General features: G+C 54.4%; 1 protein-coding gene across 4 annotated transcripts in view; it reads left to right on the top strand.

Moving 5' to 3' along the window:
* The window catches only part of TNS3 (tensin 3), a 201,800-nt gene that overhangs the window by 45,506 nt on the left and 135,704 nt on the right, over positions 1-20,590 (top strand). For all 4 annotated transcript variants that reach the window (XM_032305050.1, XM_032305044.1, XM_032305045.1 and 1 more), the window contains exon 3: positions 9,157-9,194. Coding sequence is in view for 3 of the 4 variants with exons in the window: in XM_032305044.1 (XP_032160935.1) it covers positions 9,157-9,194 (38 nt within the window). In the remaining variant the exon portion in view is untranslated. The remainder of the gene's footprint in view (positions 1-9,156; positions 9,195-20,590) is intronic.

Raw genomic sequence — 20,590 nt, 5'->3', positions numbered from 1 at the left:
TTACCCCGGGCTTTGGAAACCCCTGTGTGACACAGGAGCTGGTGTGTGGTGGTGGAGACAGCGCTCCGGAGGACTGGATGTGTGTGTCATCGAGGCCTGAAGACCTCGATGCTTCTCATCCTATGCTTCTCATAGCACATGCACCGCGGACCCTGGGCCCTCTCGGACGCAGGGCTCTGCTGAGTGTGGAGCGGGAACGGGCTCCCACCTGCAGCCTGTGGCCTTGAGCTCCAGTTGCTCTCTCACTTGTTGCTTGGCGGCTTTCCATTTTTGCAAGTCGATGGACTCACAAAAAAGTAGTATCTCCCTTGATTGTATTTTTTATTCTCCTGGTTATTACTTGAGGTTGAGCCTCTAAACAGACATTGTGGTGTCTGTGGTGTTCATTTTATTTTATTTATTAAAATATTTTATTTATTTATTTGACAAAGACACAGTGAAAGAGGGAACACAGGGAGGGGGAGTGGGAGAGGGAGAGGAAGAAGCAGGCTCCTTGCAAAGCAAGGAGCCTGATGCAGGACTTGATCCCAGGACCCTGGGATCATGACCTGGTCTGAAGGCAGATGCTTAACCGACTGAGCCACCCAGGCACCCACAAATATTTTATAAAAATTAGGTTATTTATTATCTTTCCTTCTTAAATTAAAAGAATTCATTACCTTATAAATATTAATCATTTTATCCGTGACACCAGGCAGAACATTTGCCAACCTTTGATGGACTTTGACCCATAGGCGTGTGAATTTCTTACCGTATTAGACCTTCTGCATGGCAAACCTTCCAGGCAGTTGTTTGCCTGATTTTGTCTGTGGAGTGTTTATCTCGGGGAAGTTTTAAGGTGCGGCTTGTTCAAACCTACCCATTACTTCATTTAATCTATGTGTTTGATTGTTATTTAAGTCACTTTCCCTTCTCTGTGGCCATGATGTTCGGTGTATTTTATTCTAATATTCCTTCTGGTTTTCCAGTTCTGATCCGGTTTCATGGTTGATTCATCTGGAATTTGCCCTATTTCTGTTATTTTTCATGAGCTAGCTAGTTTTTCCAGGGAGATGTATTGGAAGGTTTGTTTTTATTTACCTGAGTTGGGGTGACACCTCCGTCCTGCCCAGAGTGCTCACGTGTGGATAAGCCCATTAGTCATGTCTGTTTTTACAGGGTATTTTTTAATTTATGTATCTTAACATCTCTTCCTCTTGCCTATTATACATACTGTCACATGTTAGATTTTTAGAAATCATAGTGTTTCAATAGCTACCCAATATTTTATTTATAGATATGTAATTTATTTTATTTTATTTTATCTTATTTATTTTATTTTATTTTAAAAGATTTTATTTATTTATTTGAGAGAGAGAAAGAGAGAGAGCACGAGAAGGGGGAGGGTCAGAGAAAGAAGCAGACTCCTTGCTGAGCAGGGAGCCTGATGCGGGACTCAATCCTGGGACTCCAGGATCATGACCTGAACCAAAGGCAGTTGCTTAACCAACTGAGCTACCCAGGCACCCCACAATTTTTTTTTTTTAATTGCTTTGGTAAATTCTTTTTTTACATGGCAGAAATGAATCTTTGATATCACTTTGTTCTGCTTCTCATTCTGTAATAGGAGAAGACTGATGTTTTCAGGTATATATATCTGTGTATATTTTGTGCTTCTGTTCTGCATGATTTAATAGAGAGGCTAGAACTTCCTATCTGCTTCTGCATTCAACCCATTCCAACCTTGCATTAAGTAGGATTCTCCAGAGAAACAGAACCAATGGTATTTTTCAGAAGGAGTTTGCTCACATGGTTAAGGAGACTGTGAAGGCCCAAGATCTGCACTTGGCAAGCTGGAGACCTGGTGCTTAGCTCCAGTCCTAGTCCAAGTTCAGAAGCAGGAGAACACCTATGTCCCAGGTCAAAGATAGTCTTGCAGAAAGAACTCTTTCTTCCTTTGCCCTTTGTTCTATTTGGTTCCTCGCTGGATTAGATGAGGCCCACCCTGGCCTGGGAGGGCAATCTGCTTCTCTCACTTACGGTTTCAGATTCAGATATTAAGCTCATCCAGACACACCCTCCCAGACACACCCAGACATGTTCAAAAATATGTGCGACCAGATATCTGAGCATCTGGTAGCCTAGTGAAGTTGACACATAAAATGAACCAAAGGAAACACGATGTTTCGGCTCAAGTATTTGAGAGAGATCCAGCCTCGTGCAGGTATGTATTTGAAAAAGGAAGCATTTTGAAGACCTTTTCAGACTACTGTGGGTATTCTCTTTGGGTACCAAACCAAGACCCAAGTGATGTTTCTTAAAGCTTAGTTTCAGTGTTGAATCTGGAACTGTAGCAGTGACTTTCCCTACTCTGTTCTGTTAAGATCCATGAGTCTATCTGGCCCTTTGAGTGTATGTATACAGCCAGGCGCGACTGTTGGGACACCATACGGTGGTCATTTGGAAAATTCTGGTTCAATGAGTTCAGCAGAGTTTTCTGGATGTTAACACATTTGTTATAAAATACCAAGAACCCCCCTCCCCCATATTTGTTCATTTCAGTGTTGAGTCTATCAGAAAAGTGTAGGACTTGTCAAGCTCATGGGCATGGATGCATGTCTCCCCAAATTGTAATTTTCACTCGAAATTTCAAATTTCGTCATTGACCAAATGCTGTCTGTCCGTTGTTTTCCTCCCCACGGCAGGCGTGCTTTGTTCACTGGTGAGACTGATGAGCACGCATTCTTTGCCTGGCGTTCTTTCAGACAAAAGTGGTGTTTCCTGAGAGGGCAGCTCAGTCAGCTGCCAGCCTCCACCCACACAAGTGCTTCTCCCAAGCTCCACCACGCACAGGAACTCTCAGTGCGCATGTCCCAGCTGGTCTCATGGAATCGTAAAAATGTGAGAAAAGAATACTGGTTAAGCAGTGTGTCCTGAAACTATGTACTGAGTATGTGGTGGTTCTCAGGAGACATTAGGTGACTTTTGTTATATGTGTGGGTGTTTTGTCTCCCTGGGTCAGGTGCTTATGTGCAGAGGTGGCAGGTGTGTGAAGTGGTGATGGGTTGTGACCAAGAGGCACAAACCAGTGGAAAACCAGGAGAGTAGGCACTTGCTGTATCATGAGGGTGTTTGGGCAGTTGCTGGAGGAGAGTCGGGGTGACATGGATACAGGGTCACATGAGGGTTATGTGGAGAGAGGTCCGCGGAAGCAGAAAGAATGTCCCAGTGGCCTGTGAGTTTGGCCTTGGGTGGAAGATTCCAACCTTGCTATTTACTGGGTGCTCAGCAGCCAGAAGTGAGGGACATTGAACTGCAGAGAAGATACAAAGAGGAGGTGTGTGGAGAACAGAGCTGGTGCATTTGTGTGGCTCTGGACCAGGAACAGTAATAGAAGCAGTTGCACTCTGTGCATCCGAGGAGCTCCCAGCTGGCCCTGTTCTGTATGGTGTGTTCTACTGTCTTCCCGACCACCTGTGTCACAGGTGAAGAAACTGAGCCCCAGGGTGTCGGGCCTCTGCACTTCAGCCTGGAGGATGTGCTGATGCTTTCAGCAGGAAGAAATTGGACAAGGGCGTTGACAGAGCAAAAGGCCATGAGAGTAATGAGGCAAGTGTGTGTTGGTGTTTTTTAGTGAAAGGGACATTTTTGCATTTAGGATTAATGGGATTCATTTCATTTTCATGTAAGTGGAAGTAATGGGATGCCAGGAAAACTACAATGAAGATATTTGTGTAACGCTTGTATTTGACAACATCTACGTTTAGAACCATCAGTCATGGTTTCAGGAGGCAGAGTCATGGCCTTAGAAAATGACGTAGTGACGGGCCCAGAAACGTTGAGATCAACATGTTGATTTTCATCTGGGAATGGGGCAGAGAGTCTCTTAAAACCTGCACAAATTCTGCTCCTTATAGGAACCACTGAAGTTTTTATAAATGATTTTTGTTAACACAGTAATTCAGGACTGTTGATACAACTGAATGTTGCGTAGAATTTATAAAAGTCTAGTATTAGAAACAAATACCGTATAAAACCCTGGAGAGTTCGCCAAAAAACTGTTAGAACTAATAAGTGAATGGGGTAAAGGGACAGGGTAGAACATCGACATACAAAAATTGGTTGTGTTTCTGAACACTAACAGTGAGCAATCCGAAAGAGAGATTAAGAACAGAACCTAATTTCCAGTGGCATCAAAAACATTAAAATACTTAGGAATAAGTTGAACCAGTAAAGTAAAAGACCTGCACTCTGGAAACTGTAAGACACGGAGGAGCATACAAACAGGTTGTTGTGTTGGAAGAATTAATACTGTTGAAATGTCCATGCAGCCCAAGGTAATTAGCAAATTCAACACAATCTCTATCAAACTTTCAATGGCATTTCTTATAGAAATAGAAACAATCCTAGAATTCAGATGAGATCACAAAAGACCCCAAATAGCCAAAGCACTGTTGAGAAAGAATGGAGTTGGAGGCTTTACACTTCCTGATTTCAAACTATATTACAAAGCTGTAGTGATCAGAACAGTGTGGTTCTGACATAAAAATAGGCACATAGACCAATGGAACAGTATCAGGAAGCCGGAAGTGAACCCGCACACGTTTGATCAACTATTTTTGACGAAGTTGCCAAGAACCCATAATGGGGATGGATAGTCTCTCCCGCAGCAGTGCTGGGAAGATGGGCGATGATGAAGCCACACTTGTCTCTTTACCACTCAGAAAAAGTAACTTGAGCTGGAATCAAAGACTTAAACGTAAGACCTGAGCTCATAAAAGGATCTGAAGAAAACAGAGGAAAATCTCCTTGGTGTTGGTCTTTGCAACGATCTCCTGGATATGACACCAAAAGCAAACATCAACAAATAGGACTGTATCAACCTCAAAAGCTTTTGTACAGCCAAAGAAATCATCAGCAAAATGGGAAGGCATCCCACAGAATGGGAGAAGATATTTGCAAATCTTATGTCTGATGAGGGATTATTATCCAAAATAAATGAAGAACGTCTACAACTCAATAGCAGAGAACCAAATAATGGGATTAGGAAATGGGCAAAGGAACTGAATGTCACTTTCCCCAGGAAGACATCCAGTTTCCCAACAGGTACATGAAAAGATGCTAAACATCACTTTTCATCAGGGAAATGCAGATGACCATGAGGTGTCATCTCACACCTGTTAGAATGATTGTCATGAAAAAGATAAGAGATAACAGGTATCGCTGAGGTTGTGGAGAAATGGAATGCTGTACACTGTTGGTGGGAATGCAGACTGGTGCAGCCACCATAGAAAACAGTATGGAGGGTCCTCAAACTTTTAAACCTAGAATTTCATATGATCTGGTAATTCTACTTCTACAGATGTATTTGAAGGAAAGGAAATCATTAGCGAAATCTGTCCTCTCTTTCTCATGTTGTTCACAATAGCCAAGATATAGAAGCAATCTGAGTGTCCATTGAAGGATGAACAGATAAAGAAAATGTGGTATATAAATGATGAAAAATTATTCTGCCACAGAAGAGGGAAACCCTGGAGTCTGTGATAGTTTGGATGAACCTGGAGGACATTGCTAAGTGAAATAGGTCAGAAAAAGACAAACGCTTTATGGTGTCATGTATATGTGAAATCTTAGAAACAAAAACAAAACCCCAAAATACCTCAAATTCAAGAGAAACAGAGTAGAAAGGTGGTTTTCAGGGTTACGTGTGGGGGAAATGGGCAGTTGCTGGTCTGAGGGCACGAACTTTCAGTTGCAAGGTAAGTTAGGGGATCTACTGTACAGCGGGATGACTGTGGTGAGCGTTACTTCTCTGGATTCTCGACATTTGCTACGAGAATAGATCTTAGGCATTTCCTCTCTCTCCTTCACACACCCAGGTAGTGATGGATGTGATAATTAACGTGATTGTGGCAAATATTTAACAATGTAGACATGTATCAAATCATCATGTTGTACACCTTAAATATATACAATTTTGTCAATTACAACTCAGGAAAACTGGAAGGAAACAACAGGGCAGAGCACCCGTGCTGGGGAGAAGCAGGCAGTCGGAGTAAACGTGTACACTGTGTCCCTTTGGGCTTGTGCAATTTTGGAGATGCACTTTGTTGGGGGAAGTTCTGGTGCTTTCCATGGGCTTCCTTCTCCCTGGGGACTGTCAGAGAGGGAGGGCCCCTGCCCGTGTGCACCCGATTCTGAAAGCAGACCCAGGGCAGGTAGGATCTGAGGTGTCATGGAAGGACCCCAGGTCCCGTCGTTAGACATGCAGAAGGTCTGTGGCTCTTTCTCTGTGTGCAGGGAAAATCCAGCCACCCTGCGTGATAGAAGGTGTTGCTGTGGGACAGCTGGCGCATGGTGGGCACTCCTCCTGTGTCCGCTGCCATCCGCCCCGTTCCTGCCACTCTTATAGGAGACTGGTGCTTCCCAGCAAAGCACACCGTCCTGGATGAGCTTGGTCTGGTGGGGGGAGAAGGACACAGAGATGATTTATGAAGGGAGGGGCAGTGGGATGAAGGCTGGGGAGGAAGGTCGGGGGCTTCAGGAACACAATAGCCCAGCCTAAGAGGAGTGACGGAGGGCTTCCTGGTGGAGAAGCTGGCTGCCTCCTTTCGTCTTGGAGAGAGAAACAAGTCAGCTAGACACAGAAGGGTGTGTGGGAAGTTCTAGGCAGAGACAGTGGAACAGAGCCAAGGAGGTGTGTGGAGATGGTGTGAGTGAGGCTCTGGGTCGAGGGGATGAGAGGATGGGGCAGGGCTGCTGCTGACGACATGGGGATCCGTGTTGGGGAGCTCGATTTTGTCTGTAGGCAAGAGGATTGGAAACCTGGCCTGGATTCTGCCCACTTCAAGCATTTGTAAGTGTTGAAAAGGCCACGTGTGTCTGGGTGGGGAGCTGGGTGGAGATGGACCATAGCTGGGTTTCACTTGAGGGGGTGGTTACAGGACCCCAAGCAACAGCACCCGGGAAAGCATCGTGCACACGGCCAGGCACAGCCCCCAGATCACCGCTATTCCGAGGAAAACCCCAGGGGCTGTCCATAAAACTTTAGGGATCTCCAACTACCTCCTGGAAACAATGGGTTCACCCTAGTGCCTGGCTGGTTTACGCGAGGTCACTGTGATTAGTTAAACCTTGTGAAAGTAATGGCTTCGCCCTACGCTGACTGTGGGCTCTCTTATGGCTGAGATGGCCGTCCACCATGGTGTGTCACACCACTTGTCACCTTGCCACTGACCAGAGCCCTTTCTGGCCCATCATAGTGAGTATCTCCTGCTGCAGATGAATTACTCCAGAAGCTGGTGCCCTGCCTGGCGGCAGCACTCACTACTTCTCCCTCCTTCTGTGGGACAGGCATCTGGGAGACACGTGGCTGGGCGGTGCGGCTCAGGGACTCTTGAGAGGCTGCAGCATCTGAAGGCACGACCGGGGCCGCACCCCTCTCCAGCTGGCCACACACTGGTGCTCCCCATGGGGCCCTCTCCAGGGGGCTGCTCCGGCACCTGGCTGTCCTCAGCAGGACTGGTTTGAGACTCGGGGTGGAGTCTGTAAGTCCTGTGTTCTACCTCATCTGTCGACCAGCCACGAGCCACCGGTGGAGGGACTGCACATGGGCACGGGTCCACGGGTCACTCAGGCCATCTTGGGGTCTTACGGCCATGAGAGTCGTGCCCCCGTCCCAGGCTGCCAGTAGACTGGCCACCTGCCTGACTCAGCATGTGGGCTGAGCATCCTTTGGGGCCAGGGAAATTATTTCCCTGCATTCCTGCTAATTCTCACTTACCTGGAAGCCAGGGGCCTCTGATGATGTCCTCGCTCCCTCGAGATCTCGCGCTGGCCTCCAGACCCGGCTGTGCTTCTGTCTACGTTTCTAGGCTGGCGCGGAAGCCCTTTTTATTCCAAAGGCAAGTCTGTCTTGATTAGAAAGTCACTCATCGCCTTTGTGCAGTGCACCCATTAGGAGACGCAGAGTAAACGTTTGTCTTTGTGCATAATCTCCCAGACCTTGGAGGCGTAGAAAGACCATTCGGAAAATAGATCTTGCAAAGATAGCGCTGCTGGCTGTTCTCTGCCAGAGTTCCTGTCACCGCCAGCCAGCGACCAGGTTACTTGCCTGCTTTATCCTTCTTCAGTCCTACGGACCTTTAGGAGTTCAGCGTTCCCATCCCCAGCTCTAGGAAGGAGAGGGTTGGTGAGTGTGTTGGCGGGTAGGGGGTAACCTCTGGGCTTCCAAGTGCTGAGCCGTATTTGGGTCCCGGCTCCTGGGCCCCACCGAGGCCTTGTTCTTTGAGGACCCTGCTTGTGTACGCTGGTGTCATGTTTGTCGTCTCAAACCAGGGTCCCTCGATGGCATCACAGTCGTGCCGGGAGAGGCAGCTGAGGTCCAGAGAGGTCACTGGTCCTGCCCTGGGCTGCATGGCTGTGGAGGGCTGTGAAGGCCCCACCCCCACACGCCCAGCCCAGGTTCCCTCCCCCACGCCCCAGCTGCACCCCTGCCTTCTCTATGCTGGCATCTGGCGGTGGCCGGGGCAAGCTCGCGGGCCCGACCCGCATGGTGGGGGCCTAGGGGGTGCTCCCTGGCAGGCAGCCCAGCCGCAGCCTCCCGAGGGCGGGTCTGTGAAATCCCCATTGGTTCTGGCTCTAAGTCTGCACTGTCTGGGCCTCTGAACGGACGCATGTCTCTGCGCTCGCACAATGGCCCGGGTGCAGGGACTCCTCTGCGGGAATTTAGATGTGGATTTATTCTGACAGTCCGTTCCCAGGCCATCCGGAAGCGTGGGGCGTGTGGCGCTGAATGGGCAGCTTGGTTCTGGTTGAAAGGCACCAGTTCTGAGGCCAGGGGGTGGGGAAGGGGAGGTTTCCCGTCCCTCTTTGGGGGAGAAGCTGTGATTCCCAGGCTGACATGGAGGCTCCGCAGGGCTGGGAGTCCGCAAGGCTCTCCTCCGGGACCCAGGAGAGCCCGCGGTTGTGGTGCGGCGTCTTCCCGGTGCTGCCAACCGCCGGGGGCCAGCCAGGGCCTTGCCCGCCGGGTGCACCCCGCCCGCCGCTGAAGCCGGCCCCACGTGGCGAAGGCAGACCTCCCTCTGCCCCAATCTTCGAGGGCGGGCGGTTTGCAGGTGGGAGACGGGTTGCTGCTGAGGCTGCTGAACGCATACCCCTTCTTTCTCTCTCTTCCAGCCTGCAAGTACTCCTGTCACAAGCCATGTGAAGCCAAGGTAAGCTGCTGCTTCCCGAGGGCCGCACCCCGCAGTGGCCTCTGCTGCCTTGGCCAGCAGCCACGGGCGAGAAAGGGGCTGCTAGACGCCTCGGCAGGACGCATACGTGTCATCTTGGGAGGAAGCTGTAGTGCTGTGGTTCTGTGCTCCTAACTGTGGAAGGGGACGCTAAGAATCTGGTTTCAGATAAGAATTTGGTGATGGGCCCTGCCCTTGCCCCCCAGCAGATGCCCCTTCTCTCTCACGATTGCATTCTTGGGGTGGAGTAGGCATAGGGTTTGGGGCGTGTACCTGGCTTTGAGGATTTGGGGGGCTTCTTTAGGGCAGTTTTCTTGGGTTGGTGGGGTGGTCAGGCTGTCAGGGAAGTCGAGGCCTGACTTGGGGAAGGTTGCCCTGGTTTTCGAGTTCCTTGGAGGGGCTGCATTGCCGACGGTCCCCTGAAGCGCTAGAGGCCCGGGCTGCTTGGTCGGGTTGGGACTTGGACTAGTGGAGCAGTGAGGAGGCCTGGAGCTGGCGGGTGGACAGCTGTGGGCACCCCGGCACGGAGGCCTGGGGTTCTGCCCGGGTCACACATCTGCACCTCCCACATTTTCCAGGAGCGCGTGCGTCGTCCCCTCTGACTGGCCGGTCCTGCCTCGGTGGGAGCCTCTCACATATCCACAGGCCGCCCCCGTGGCTGGAGGCCCAGGGAGATGGGGTTTTAGAGTGTGTGCAGAAGTGTGCACTGGAAGCTTGCTTCGTTTGCTGTGGACTGGCTCCTCGCGATGAGTTCTGTGGGGAGGGATCCTGAATCCCTTCTCCCTCCCTGCCACATGCGTGCACGCACACACATGTGCATGCACGGTTCACACCCATGCGGGAACACAAGCGCACACAAGCTTGCACATGTACTCGCACATGACAATTCAAGCTCCACGTGGGAGCACGTACACACACCTATGCACACACGCTCACACGTGCACAGTTCACACCCATGTGGCAGCACACGCACACACGCATAACTCACACCCACGTGGGAGCACACACACACGCACAGTACACACCATGCTGGAGCATGCACACACACAGACACAAGCATGTGCACACACAGTTCACATGCATGTGGGCACACATGTATGTATGCACACAATCCACACATTTGCACGCACACACTTCACACGCACACATTCACGCAGACATCTGTTCGCTCACATGCACACACACGTACACCCACAGCAAGAACGACAGGCTACCCTGGCCCTTTGTGTTTTTTCAAGAAAGAGATTAAATACCTTTTCTTTTTAAATTTTCCGTGATGGGGGATTTGGAAGGCAGGAGAAGCGGAGAGCGTGGTCCAGAGCCCTGCGCTGCACTGTCACCCCACCCCATGGCAGGGCATCCCTGCCGTGCCCTCCGAAGCCGCAGTCCCCCACTCCGAGATATCGGATGTGGGTGCGAGCGGTGCGAGCGGTTTTAGGAACAGGCGCCTGTGGTGGGGCCTCGGGGCGTATCTGCTTCCCTTCTGGTCTCGCTCCGGAGGGGCCCCTTTCTGGCTGAGGCCAGGTGTTCCTTGCTGGGGCACACACCAGGCTGCTTGTTTCCAAGCTTGGCTTTGTCTGCAAGTGTGCTGCTGTCTCGTGTGTGCTGTGTGCTTTTGAGTGACGTGTCAGAGCACACGCGTTCTCTGGGTTTCCTGGAGGGGCCCCCGCCCGCACGCTGGGAGGGTTGAGATGTGCAGGGCCATATGGCCAGCCCGGACCCTGCTGGTTGGCCGTGGAGAACTGAGCAGCCCCTCCCCCGCTGTCGGCACCACGTCTTGAAGGCGGCCCAGGGCTGGCTCCTTGGAGGATTGAATTCTTCGGCTCCAAGAATATTCCAGAAGTCTTAGCTATCACCGATGATGGCGTTTCTGGCCACAGTAATTGGCATTTTGCTAAGAGGTAGATAAGCGTTTTCTCTCAGTGGATCGGGGCTGGGGGAAATGTATCCGCGTTCATTTTTCTCGATAACCCAGCTTTTGAGGCAGGAGGGAATGCCACCAGCAAAAACAAAGCCCCTTCTGATTTCAGAACCGTAACATCGTCACCACGGGGCGCAGAGCGGCCATACGTGCCCAGCCGCCACTGGAGATAAGCGGGGCCGCTCCGTCTGCCAGGAGCTGAGACGCGGCTCTCGCCGACAGCGTGGGTCCTTGCTCAGCGTGAGTGCGTGTCACACGCAGGCTGCCTCAGGGCCCGGGGCTCCCTGGGTTTCTGGCACACAACCGCAATGCTTCAGTTTAGAGCGCAGGCTTTAGCCTAACGTCCGACCTGGCCCAACCGCTTACTGACTTGGGGAAGGCAGGCGCTGTGGGTTCCTTCTGTGACGCCTGCAGACTTAGTGGGGACGCGGAAGGAGTGACAGAGGCCGAGCGTGTGAGTGCGTGGTGAAGCCCGCTGTACCGGCTTCACCAAGAACAGAGCCGTCCTGCAGAGCTGGCGCCGAGCAGGGGGCTGGGGGCTGGGGGCAGGGAAGCCAAGGCAGAGCGGGGACCTCGACTGCCGCCGCCGTGAACTGAGTTCATGGTCTTCCTGGCCGCCGGGCAGTATGGCCCCTCCAGCGAGGTCTTGGGCTCGGAGGGCACAGAGAGGCAGAGACGTGGGCTGTGATTCCCCGTGGGGACTGTGATCCCCATGCCCCAGCGGGGGCTTCTCGTCCACTGCGACAAGCCCCCCGGGGCTGCGGTTTCTCTCTGTGGGCAATGGGTGAGCGATCGGTCCACAGTCTGACGTGAAGACAGCGTGCTCTTAGCTGTTAACTATGGTAATCTGGATTATTTAGGTTTTAGGGAAGGCAAATAATTTAGGTTTAATGGCTGGGAAGTATGGGGTTGCAAATACTTTGCTCGGTGGGAGGCTGTGCTGTTTTCTGGAGCCTTGTGAGCTGCCTGGGCGGTGTGCTTGTTTTTTCCGGCTGCTGGCTAAGTCACGGGCATGAGCCGTGGGAAGGAGGAGAAAGCCATTGTCCGGAGGCTGGTGATGGGGTCCAGGTGGGACCCTGCAAGTATGGCAGAGGTGGGGTCCCGGTGGGCTTTGGCAAGTGGGTGGGAGCTCTGCGGAAGTGGGAATCCACGCCGTCCACCCCACGGCCCCGGGCGCGGGTCCCTTCCCCGTCCGCCCAGACCGCACACTGCTCTTACGGGAGCCGTCGGTCAGGAGCACAGGGTATGCCGACCGCCACACAGAGTGTGCTGTACTGTTGTTTTGCAAACGTAAGGCCCCGCATTGGGATAGCGCAGTGAGTTGGTGGGGCTGGAGCCCGCCCCTGGTGGTAGGGAGCGGTCATCTCGTGGAGGGCTCCCACGCTGGGCTCGCGTGAGCCCCCTGCCATCTGTCTCCAAAGCCAGGGCTCTGTCCTCAGGCCCCTTAGTCCCTTGCATAACATAGACATCCAGCTCACCTCTTCTCTTTTCTGGATGTGCTTTGATGGGACCCCAGGGCTAGCCCCCTTGGTGGGGTGGGAGCCCCCTTTGGGAGAGGAGGGAGCCCTGGGCGGCTGCAGGGGCCTCTGTGCCTTGTCCCCATGTAGCTGTCATGTGGTGGCCAAGCTGGGAGGCTTCCAGCCTCTCAGCAGAAGCCGCGAGCTGTGACCGGCCCACTGTTCCTCTCTCTGCAGGTTGAGGCACGGCCCTCCCCGACCGCCCTCCCTCCAGAGCCTCTCATATCTGGAACCTAGGCAGTGGCGGCCCCTCCTGCCGCTGCCTCTGCTGGCCTCATGCGCCGGCGGCCCCCGAGTTCTGGCTGTGGTTCAGAAACATCAGTGATCTGCCGGAGACCGCGTTTGCCAGGTGGCCCCTCTGCCATGAGGCCCCGAGCCTGTGGGGTCCTCAGAACCACCACAGATGTGGGTCCAGGGTACAGCGGTGCCACTGGCGTAAGTGAGGAGTTTTAGCCAGGAGCTTTGTCTGCCGGTGCCCTGGATCTCCAGACAGCTCTCTTCTCTGGTGTGCCCCAGGTGTGGTTCGTCGGCTCCTCCCCGCTTCCATCCAGCGGATGGGGGCTGCTGTCACACAGCCCCCGCGTCCCAGTGGTCAGGGCGTCGGGTTTCAGAGTCCCCAGCTCTGTGCGTGCTTCGTGCTGGCCCATGTGCCTGGCACCCCTGTTCTGAAGCCTCCAGACCCCCCAGCTCGTGTCCTCCTGCCCCTTCTCTGGCCAGAGCCCGTGGCCCACCCCCGCAGCGCCTGGGGCTGCACCAGGAAGGATGCGCGAGGGCCTGGGACCCGCCAGGCCCTCCCAGGTCCTTTGTCCCCCCGAGTGAGCTGCAGCTTCTTGACGTCACTCAGGCTTCTCAGAACTCTTTGGGAGATGCCGGCAGAGCTGGGCACGTCTCTGGAACTTGGCTGGTGGTGGGGCTCTGGGCCTTGGGGGACGACTTGGTTTGTGACGGATGCCAGCATCGCGGGCTCGAGCCTGTGCTGAGGCTCCCGCTCTTGCCTCGGTCCCCAGTTTTGCTCAGAAGCCCCAGCTCAGACTCTGCCGTCAGCTCCGCCGCGAGAGGCTTGTTTCATGGTTTTAATTCATCACGAAAGTACTGGAATCCGTGCGTGGTGTGGTGCGGTGACTTACACTTGCGCCTTCTGGAAGGTTCCTCCGAGAATGTTCTTTCCTACCATGTCACATTCGGTCCGTGCGTCTTATGATCCTTTATAGACACCGCCTGGTGGAGGCCCGTGTGACAGCTTCGCCCCTGCCCTTTGTCCCTTGTGTCTGCGGGACGTGGTGGGAGGAATGGTAGTGCTCGTGGTTTGACGTATTTTTAGCAAATTAATTCCAGGGTGTTCCTGGACTCCCCTTGTCTGAAGGGGACCTTCCGTGGAGGGGATCCCACACAGTTCCTTGGGTCGTCCATGCACCTGAGCCCGAGCTGGGGGCATGAGGGTCCGTTCAAGCAGGCCAGCTCGCAGGAACGTGCAGGTGCCCCGTGCAGGGTGGGAGACGGGGTGTTGAGGCCGGGCTGCCCTGGGGCCGGGTTTGAATGTGGACAAAACCGAGAAGGAGCAGTTGGTGTGTCATTTTCCTCTCTCAAGTGTTAGTGATGGGAATCACCGCTCCCTGAAACTCTGCACTGGGGGGACTCCTTTCCTCACGCCTGCCCTCCTCTGGGACAGCAGAAGGAGGCCGTGGACCTTTCTAGGCACAGCTGTGGGAAGCAGCTCGTGACCATGGGGCAAAGACAGCAGGGTCCGGGCTTGACTGCCCCGTGGTAGCCGTAGACGCTCGGGCCTTCCTCTCTTTCTCTACTCAATCAGAGTGTGGACCTTCCCTCAGAAGGTTGGAGAACCGGGCTCAGCAGCTGGAGGGAACTGGGGCCCAGGGCTTCTAGAGGGAGTGTGTCCCGTCGCAGTGCTTGGGGTAACTTGGAGCGGCACATGCCTCTGGAGACTGTTTTCTCTGCGGTCAGCGTCCTTATTCTGCTGACTCAGCTGTGTCACAGATACAGAATAGCCCAATCCCTGTGCGTCTCGTTCCCAAGTGTTTAAACGACAGGAAAGGATGGTGTACTTCCCTGTTCTCTTCCTGAGAATGGGGTCTTCCCTGCTGAGCACACAGATCCCATTTAATTGGCTTCGCTTGTGCCCCTCACGCAGCCTGGCTCCAACCTGCGAGAGTTTCTACAAGGTCAGTGGAGCCTGGCCCTGCTGCCTTGACTCTGGCCGGCTCTGGGGCTCCTCCTAGGGGCTCCCAGCCTCCCACTTGTCTGGCCATCATATTCCCTGTGTCCCTGGCATCCTGCCTTGGTACTTGCTGGCTGCAGCCCAGGCTCATCCCAGGGAGGACTTTGGTGGTGCTCTTGGGTGGTGTCCTGGGGTGTGGTCCCACAGGGACAGTCAGTGGCATGGCAACGTGATCCCCCTGCCTCTCTGCGCGGGCTCTGCTTTCTGACCTGCTGACCTCCCAGCTGGGGGGACCCGGTGACTCTTCTAGGCTGCCACGTGCTGTGGACCAGCTCGTATACCCCTGTACTGCGGTGTGTGGCTCCCATGCACTCCAGGTCACCTGTTATCACTTTTGTCATAGAAGCCGTGTCCCCTCCACAGACAGCTCTGGACTCGGGCAGCTTGCCGCTTGCCTGTGTCGACGGCAGCCCTGGCTTCTTTCTAGAAGGCACTAACTCTGCATTCTTCATTCACCCTCGCTGGCAGCTAAGGGCTCCGTTCACGACTTCCTTGTCTGCACACAGTGCCGTCTTTCACCCGGCAACGCACACATTGCGATCCGTTCAGAGTCTGTCCGCATTGTGCGGCTCGGCAGGGCCCTCCCAGCTGTGGGTGCCCGACACCCTCCCCAGCCTGCCCGCGCCTGGCGCTCCTGCTGCTTCCCGGAGCGCTCTTCTCCCGGACCCCTCGCTCTCCTGCCCTCAGGCCGCAGGTGCTCCTGTTGGAATCTGCAGACGCCTGTGGTCCTGTGCCATGTTCCCGCCCTGTCCCAGCCTCGGCTGGCGGGTCCTGGCGGACAAGGCCTACACGGGCTGGGTGTCAGGGAGCGCATGCTGGGCTGGCGTCCTTGCTCCCCGCTGGGGTCTTTTCGTGCTCCCTGGACACCACGGTGGGTGCTCCTTCTTGGGATCGCCGGCCAGGTGCTCACTGCTGCTGCTGCTGGGAGCCCATGTGGTCCGTGCTGGCGCCTGGCAGCGTGAACTCGCACAGACAGATTTTGGGGACTTTCCTGGCCCTGCTGGGGGCCGCGCTCCAGCTCCAGGCCAGAGGCCATGGTCCATCCAAGAGACGAGGTCCCTTCTCCGAGTCGCCTCTCCGCTGCCCACTCCTTCCTTAACCAAGCCCCGGGTTCCGGCCGGGAGGACTCATCACGTCCCTGCTGGTGATTTCCCTGCCTCCTTCCCCCATGGGAGGGACGTGCTGGTGGCCTTGGGGGACCTGCAGCTTGGTCCTCACAGTGTTCGCTCCCACCTTTGGCTGCCCTCTGCTCGGTGGCCACCCCCGGACGCCGTCCCCCTGCTGTCAGACCATGTGTGTCCCCGGACAGCTTAGGTCAGGCCCTCAAGGACAGACGCCGGGGTCAGGACCGTGCCTGCTGCCCCCGCCTCAGGTGGCCGTGGGTGACTCCGCACGTTTGTGGGGCCCGTGGCCTGTTCCTGCCTCCCGTGGGAAATCACCAGTCCTGGTGCCAGCTTTCTCCTGGCGGCGACTCCGGAGGACAGGTTTTTGGAGTGAAACCCCCTTCTGCCCACTTTCAGGGACAGGATGGCGACCCTGTAACAGCTCCAGAGTCTCCACCACCACGTTTCAGTTTGTAGAATGCAGCTTCCATGTCACTCTGTGTTTGCTTTTCATCTTGGAACTCTCTTCATGTCGAGCAGGGATCCGGGAAGCACTGACCTGCCGTTTTCCTGCAGGCAGAGCTTGGCTCACCGGGCCTGTGCCTCTGCACATCTGGCTCTAAACCCCGCAGGTGTCCCCTGGGCCTCACGCTGCTGGGCCTGCTGAGCCCTCTTGCAGGAAGGTACCCTGGGCTGCAGCTGCCTAGGGGGCCAGGGAGGACAGGATGCTGGAGTGACCAGCACGGGCTGTGGGTTCAGAATGCTGATTCCAAAGCCTTTATGTTACTTTCTGTCCTCTTAGAGGCTTTTTCTGGATGTTTAAAAGGCATGTGGCAGGTGTTGACTGGGCTGTCGGGGACCTGTTGGAAAGCTCTGTGCTCCCCAGGAAGAGCAGGGGGCCCCACGGAGGGGCAGCAGAGAGTCACCCCTGCATTTCCAGGCAGACCTCGGTAGACGGGGCCGGGGCTGCAGGCCGGTCTCAGGCGTCCCCCCAGAATCCTGGCTGCAGTGGGACTTTGTAAGCACGAATGGAAGCTGAGCTTCCGATGGGGCGAGCCCATGGTGCCCGCTTCTGGGCTCCGACTGGGCCGGCTGCCTTTGTGCCACCCAGAATCCAGAGCTGAGTGTTTCCTTTTTCAGGTCTGGTGATAAGTCGCACGCTGTCAGAATTTGTCGTGTGCCCTTCCCAGGGTCAGGGGACAGTTGGTGAAAACCAAACTGTCCGTTATGTTATTCTTAGACACTGTGGACAGTGCTTTTCTGGGGGCGTTCCGTTCAGCAGCCCTGCCGGGAACGTACCATTTCCTTCCTTAGAGGCCTGCGGCGTGTTTGTGTCTTCTCTCCTTTTCATAGCAAGGGCCGTGTTAAAAATGGACCAGGGCAGGATGTGCCGCAAAACTTGTGCTTTGTAGGAATGTGTGGCCCCCCACATTATCTCTCCTGGCCTGTGCACCTTGCGCCCAGTGGCTGCCATTTACCAGGTCTGGGGTGGGCGTCCAAGCCTGGGCCGGGGGCGTTTTCCCCCATCTCCCTGTCTTCCAAGACATCCCGCCACAGGGTGGTTCGCGGGAAAGTGTGGGGCGTGGCTTTGGCAGGGGCGGGGCTGGTGGGGCGGGGCTTCGTGGAAGTAAAAGAGGGAGGGGCTAGACTGAGCAGAGAAAGGGCCATCTGAGCCTGTCAGGTCGCTGGGAGAGGGCATGCGGGGGGACAGGGGACACAAGGCGCGCCTCTGAGGCAAAGTCCAGGGACTTTTCGGTGCTATCCAGCTCACCCTGTGCTTTTGAGAAACTATGTGTGTGTTGTATCTAAAGTAAATTTTTAAAAAACATTTTGTTAAGATTTTATTTACTTATTTGAGAGAGAGAGAGAGAACACAGGCAGGGGTGAGTAGGAGAGGGAGAAGCAGGCTCCCTGCTGAGCAAGGAGCCTGATGCGGGGCTCAATCCCAAGACCCTAGGATCATGACCTGAGCCGATGGCAGACGCTTAACCAACCGAGCCCCCCAGGCGCCCTAAAAAGTAAATTTTTGTTTGAAATAAGCACACGGTTAGGAAAGTCTCATGTCATAAATACAGGCTAGTGGTTTTGACCATGGACAGTTGGGTGTGACCATGCAGGTGGGGACTGTGTGCCCTGCGCCCCAGTGCGCCACCAGGGACCCTCACTGCCTGTCCCTGCTGAGGCTCGTGGCCTTGCCCTTGAAGCAGGTGGACACCGGGCATCAGAGTCCCCATGTCTTCTTGCTCTGATGTCAGTGATATCCTCACTTTCTTGGGGTTTGCAGGGGGACAGATGGGAGCTGCTGGCCACCATTGCCCCGCTGGGACGTGGCGAAGGACACATCTCCTAGGCGCCAGCCTGCCTTCTGGTCTTCCCTCTGGTGGGGGCGCCGCCGAGTCACCTGCGGAAGGGCCATGGGTGACACAACGCGCTTCTCTCGTCCCAGGCGAAGCTTAGGAGAGAGCTGACAGGCGTTAGTGTGGGGGTGACTGTTGGTTTCTTCTGATTAGTTCAAATGAAAGTATTCACCAACATGGGTGCTGTCATTGTGACAGATTCCCCGTCACTCAGGTGTGTCCGCAGGTCCGCCACGGAGACACTGGTGAGGAGTGGCTTGGGTTTGGATTTTTCTTGGTCGAAAGGGTTCCGGGAATTCAGTGTGCTTATGTCTCGGACTTGGCTGTTTTAAGTGACCAGAAAAGTAAAAGCAGTTTTTTAAAAGCATCTTAAATTTTACAAAAATATATATTTTGTCTTTCTGCAATTAAGTTATATTTATGAGATTTTCTTCTGGTTCTTTGACAAACCACTGGCATCTTAAGAAGCTATTACATGCCATCTTCTTTATCTCTTTTCATAAAGATAGGACCCGGAATCTAGTGGGTACTGGCCCCAGGGGTCTGTGGGCTCGGTTCTGGTCCTGTCTAATTTCCAGAGGTCCCGCACATGACATTTCATCTCTGAGGCCCCCAGCTTCCTTGCCTAGAAAGTGAGACCCTCAAGAAGGTGCCTGGCCTCCCCACTTGGCCAGATCTGGTCCGACAGGCTGAAGTACAGGCGTGCGAGCTGGCCACTGAGCAAGCATCCCACCGTGTCCCAGGTGGCCCTTCCCCACCTCATGAAGAAGCACGATTGGGACACTGTTCCCGCAGCGGACTCACAGATTTCTGGTCTCGGATAAATATTGATAACCAGGCGAATTCAGAGCAGATTTTCTCAATTTACTTCTTTTCCATGCTGTACGAGTGTTGACAGGCGTTTGCTGCAGCTCATGCCCGGTTGGGTCAGGAAGCCACCTCGAACACTCAACTACTAGCATGCATGTATGAACAGGGCCCCGTCTGGGGTAGGTGTGCAGCTGTGTCCTAAGCTCTAGAAGTTACTAGAATCATAGAGCTTGTCGGGGAGCTGACCCTGAGGGCCCGCAGAGCTGGGACAAACCTGGGCCCGACAAACCCGACAAACCTGGGCCTTACCTTTGTTTCTTGCTTTATGGAAGAAAAAACGCAACCTTCAGTAGCTGCTTGCTAATGTGAAGACTGAATGAAAGGACCTGGTGAGTTCCCCACCCTCTGCACCCATGTGCGGCAGGCAGCCCTGGAGAGGGGCTTAGCTGGACTGGTGGGGGCATGTTTTCTCCTGGGGCTACTCGGGTGACTCGGGCTGTCCTGCCCCCCTGGGAGGCCCCAGAGAAGGCAAGTAAATTAATGGAGTCTGGGCCGTCAGCATTTCACGGAACGGTCTCTCTGCACTGCTGCTGTCCTTGTTTGGGGGCCGTGGAGATCTGCCCCTGGGCCTCCCTGCCCTCGCCGGTGCACCCCCACCCAGAGGAGTGCTGTGGGCAGACTGGACGGAGGCTGAGTCACCTGCTCCTGTGGCAGCCCTCCCAGACCGGCCTAGAGGACCCCGCTCCCGCCAGACTTGTAGGAATATCCCGCGTTGACCTGCGTTCTCCACTGGTCCCGTCAGACTGTGAGGGTGGGTGCCACAGGCGACATGTGCCCAGCCCCCGGATCCACAGGTAGATTCTGAGCCCCAGAACCTCAGAATGTGGCTGTTTGTGGAACTGGGGTCTCGATGGAGGTGATGGGGCCGGAGGGGACCCCACAGGACTGGCATCCTGAGACGAAGAGTGGGTCAGGACACAGATGCATACGGAGGGGCGAGTCGTGGACGTGGGGAGGAGATGGCTGTGGACGCGCCTAGGGGAGGCATCAGGGGAACCGGTTGTGCCGCATGTGGCTCTCATGCCACGCGTGGATCTCTAGCCTCCAGACTGGGAGGGAAGAGATGTGTGTTCGAGGTCTGGGATCTGTGGGACTGTCCTTGTCCCCGAGAGACTGACATGAGTGGTATGTGAGCCCCTCTCTGGATGTCAGTGCTGGGCTTCTGTCCTGTCACTGCTCTGCTCCCTGTTTCTGATCAGCTGCAATGATTCTGGTAAACACAATTAAACTTTTATCTCTTCTCCATCTTACGTAATGGGCAAAAAAAACATCTTGTGTTTGTCGATCGGTAACACACAGACCCAGAAGTCAGAGCTGTAAAATCATAAAAGATGAGGAGAACACGAAAGATTCTGCCCCCGGGAGAAAATCCTG

This window comes from Mustela erminea, chromosome 11 (genome assembly GCF_009829155.1).
Source record: "Mustela erminea isolate mMusErm1 chromosome 11, mMusErm1.Pri, whole genome shotgun sequence".
Lineage (NCBI taxonomy): Eukaryota > Metazoa > Chordata > Mammalia > Carnivora > Mustelidae > Mustela > Mustela erminea.
Note: the sequence above shows the minus strand (reverse complement) of the source record. Positions and strands in the feature narration are given on the sequence as shown.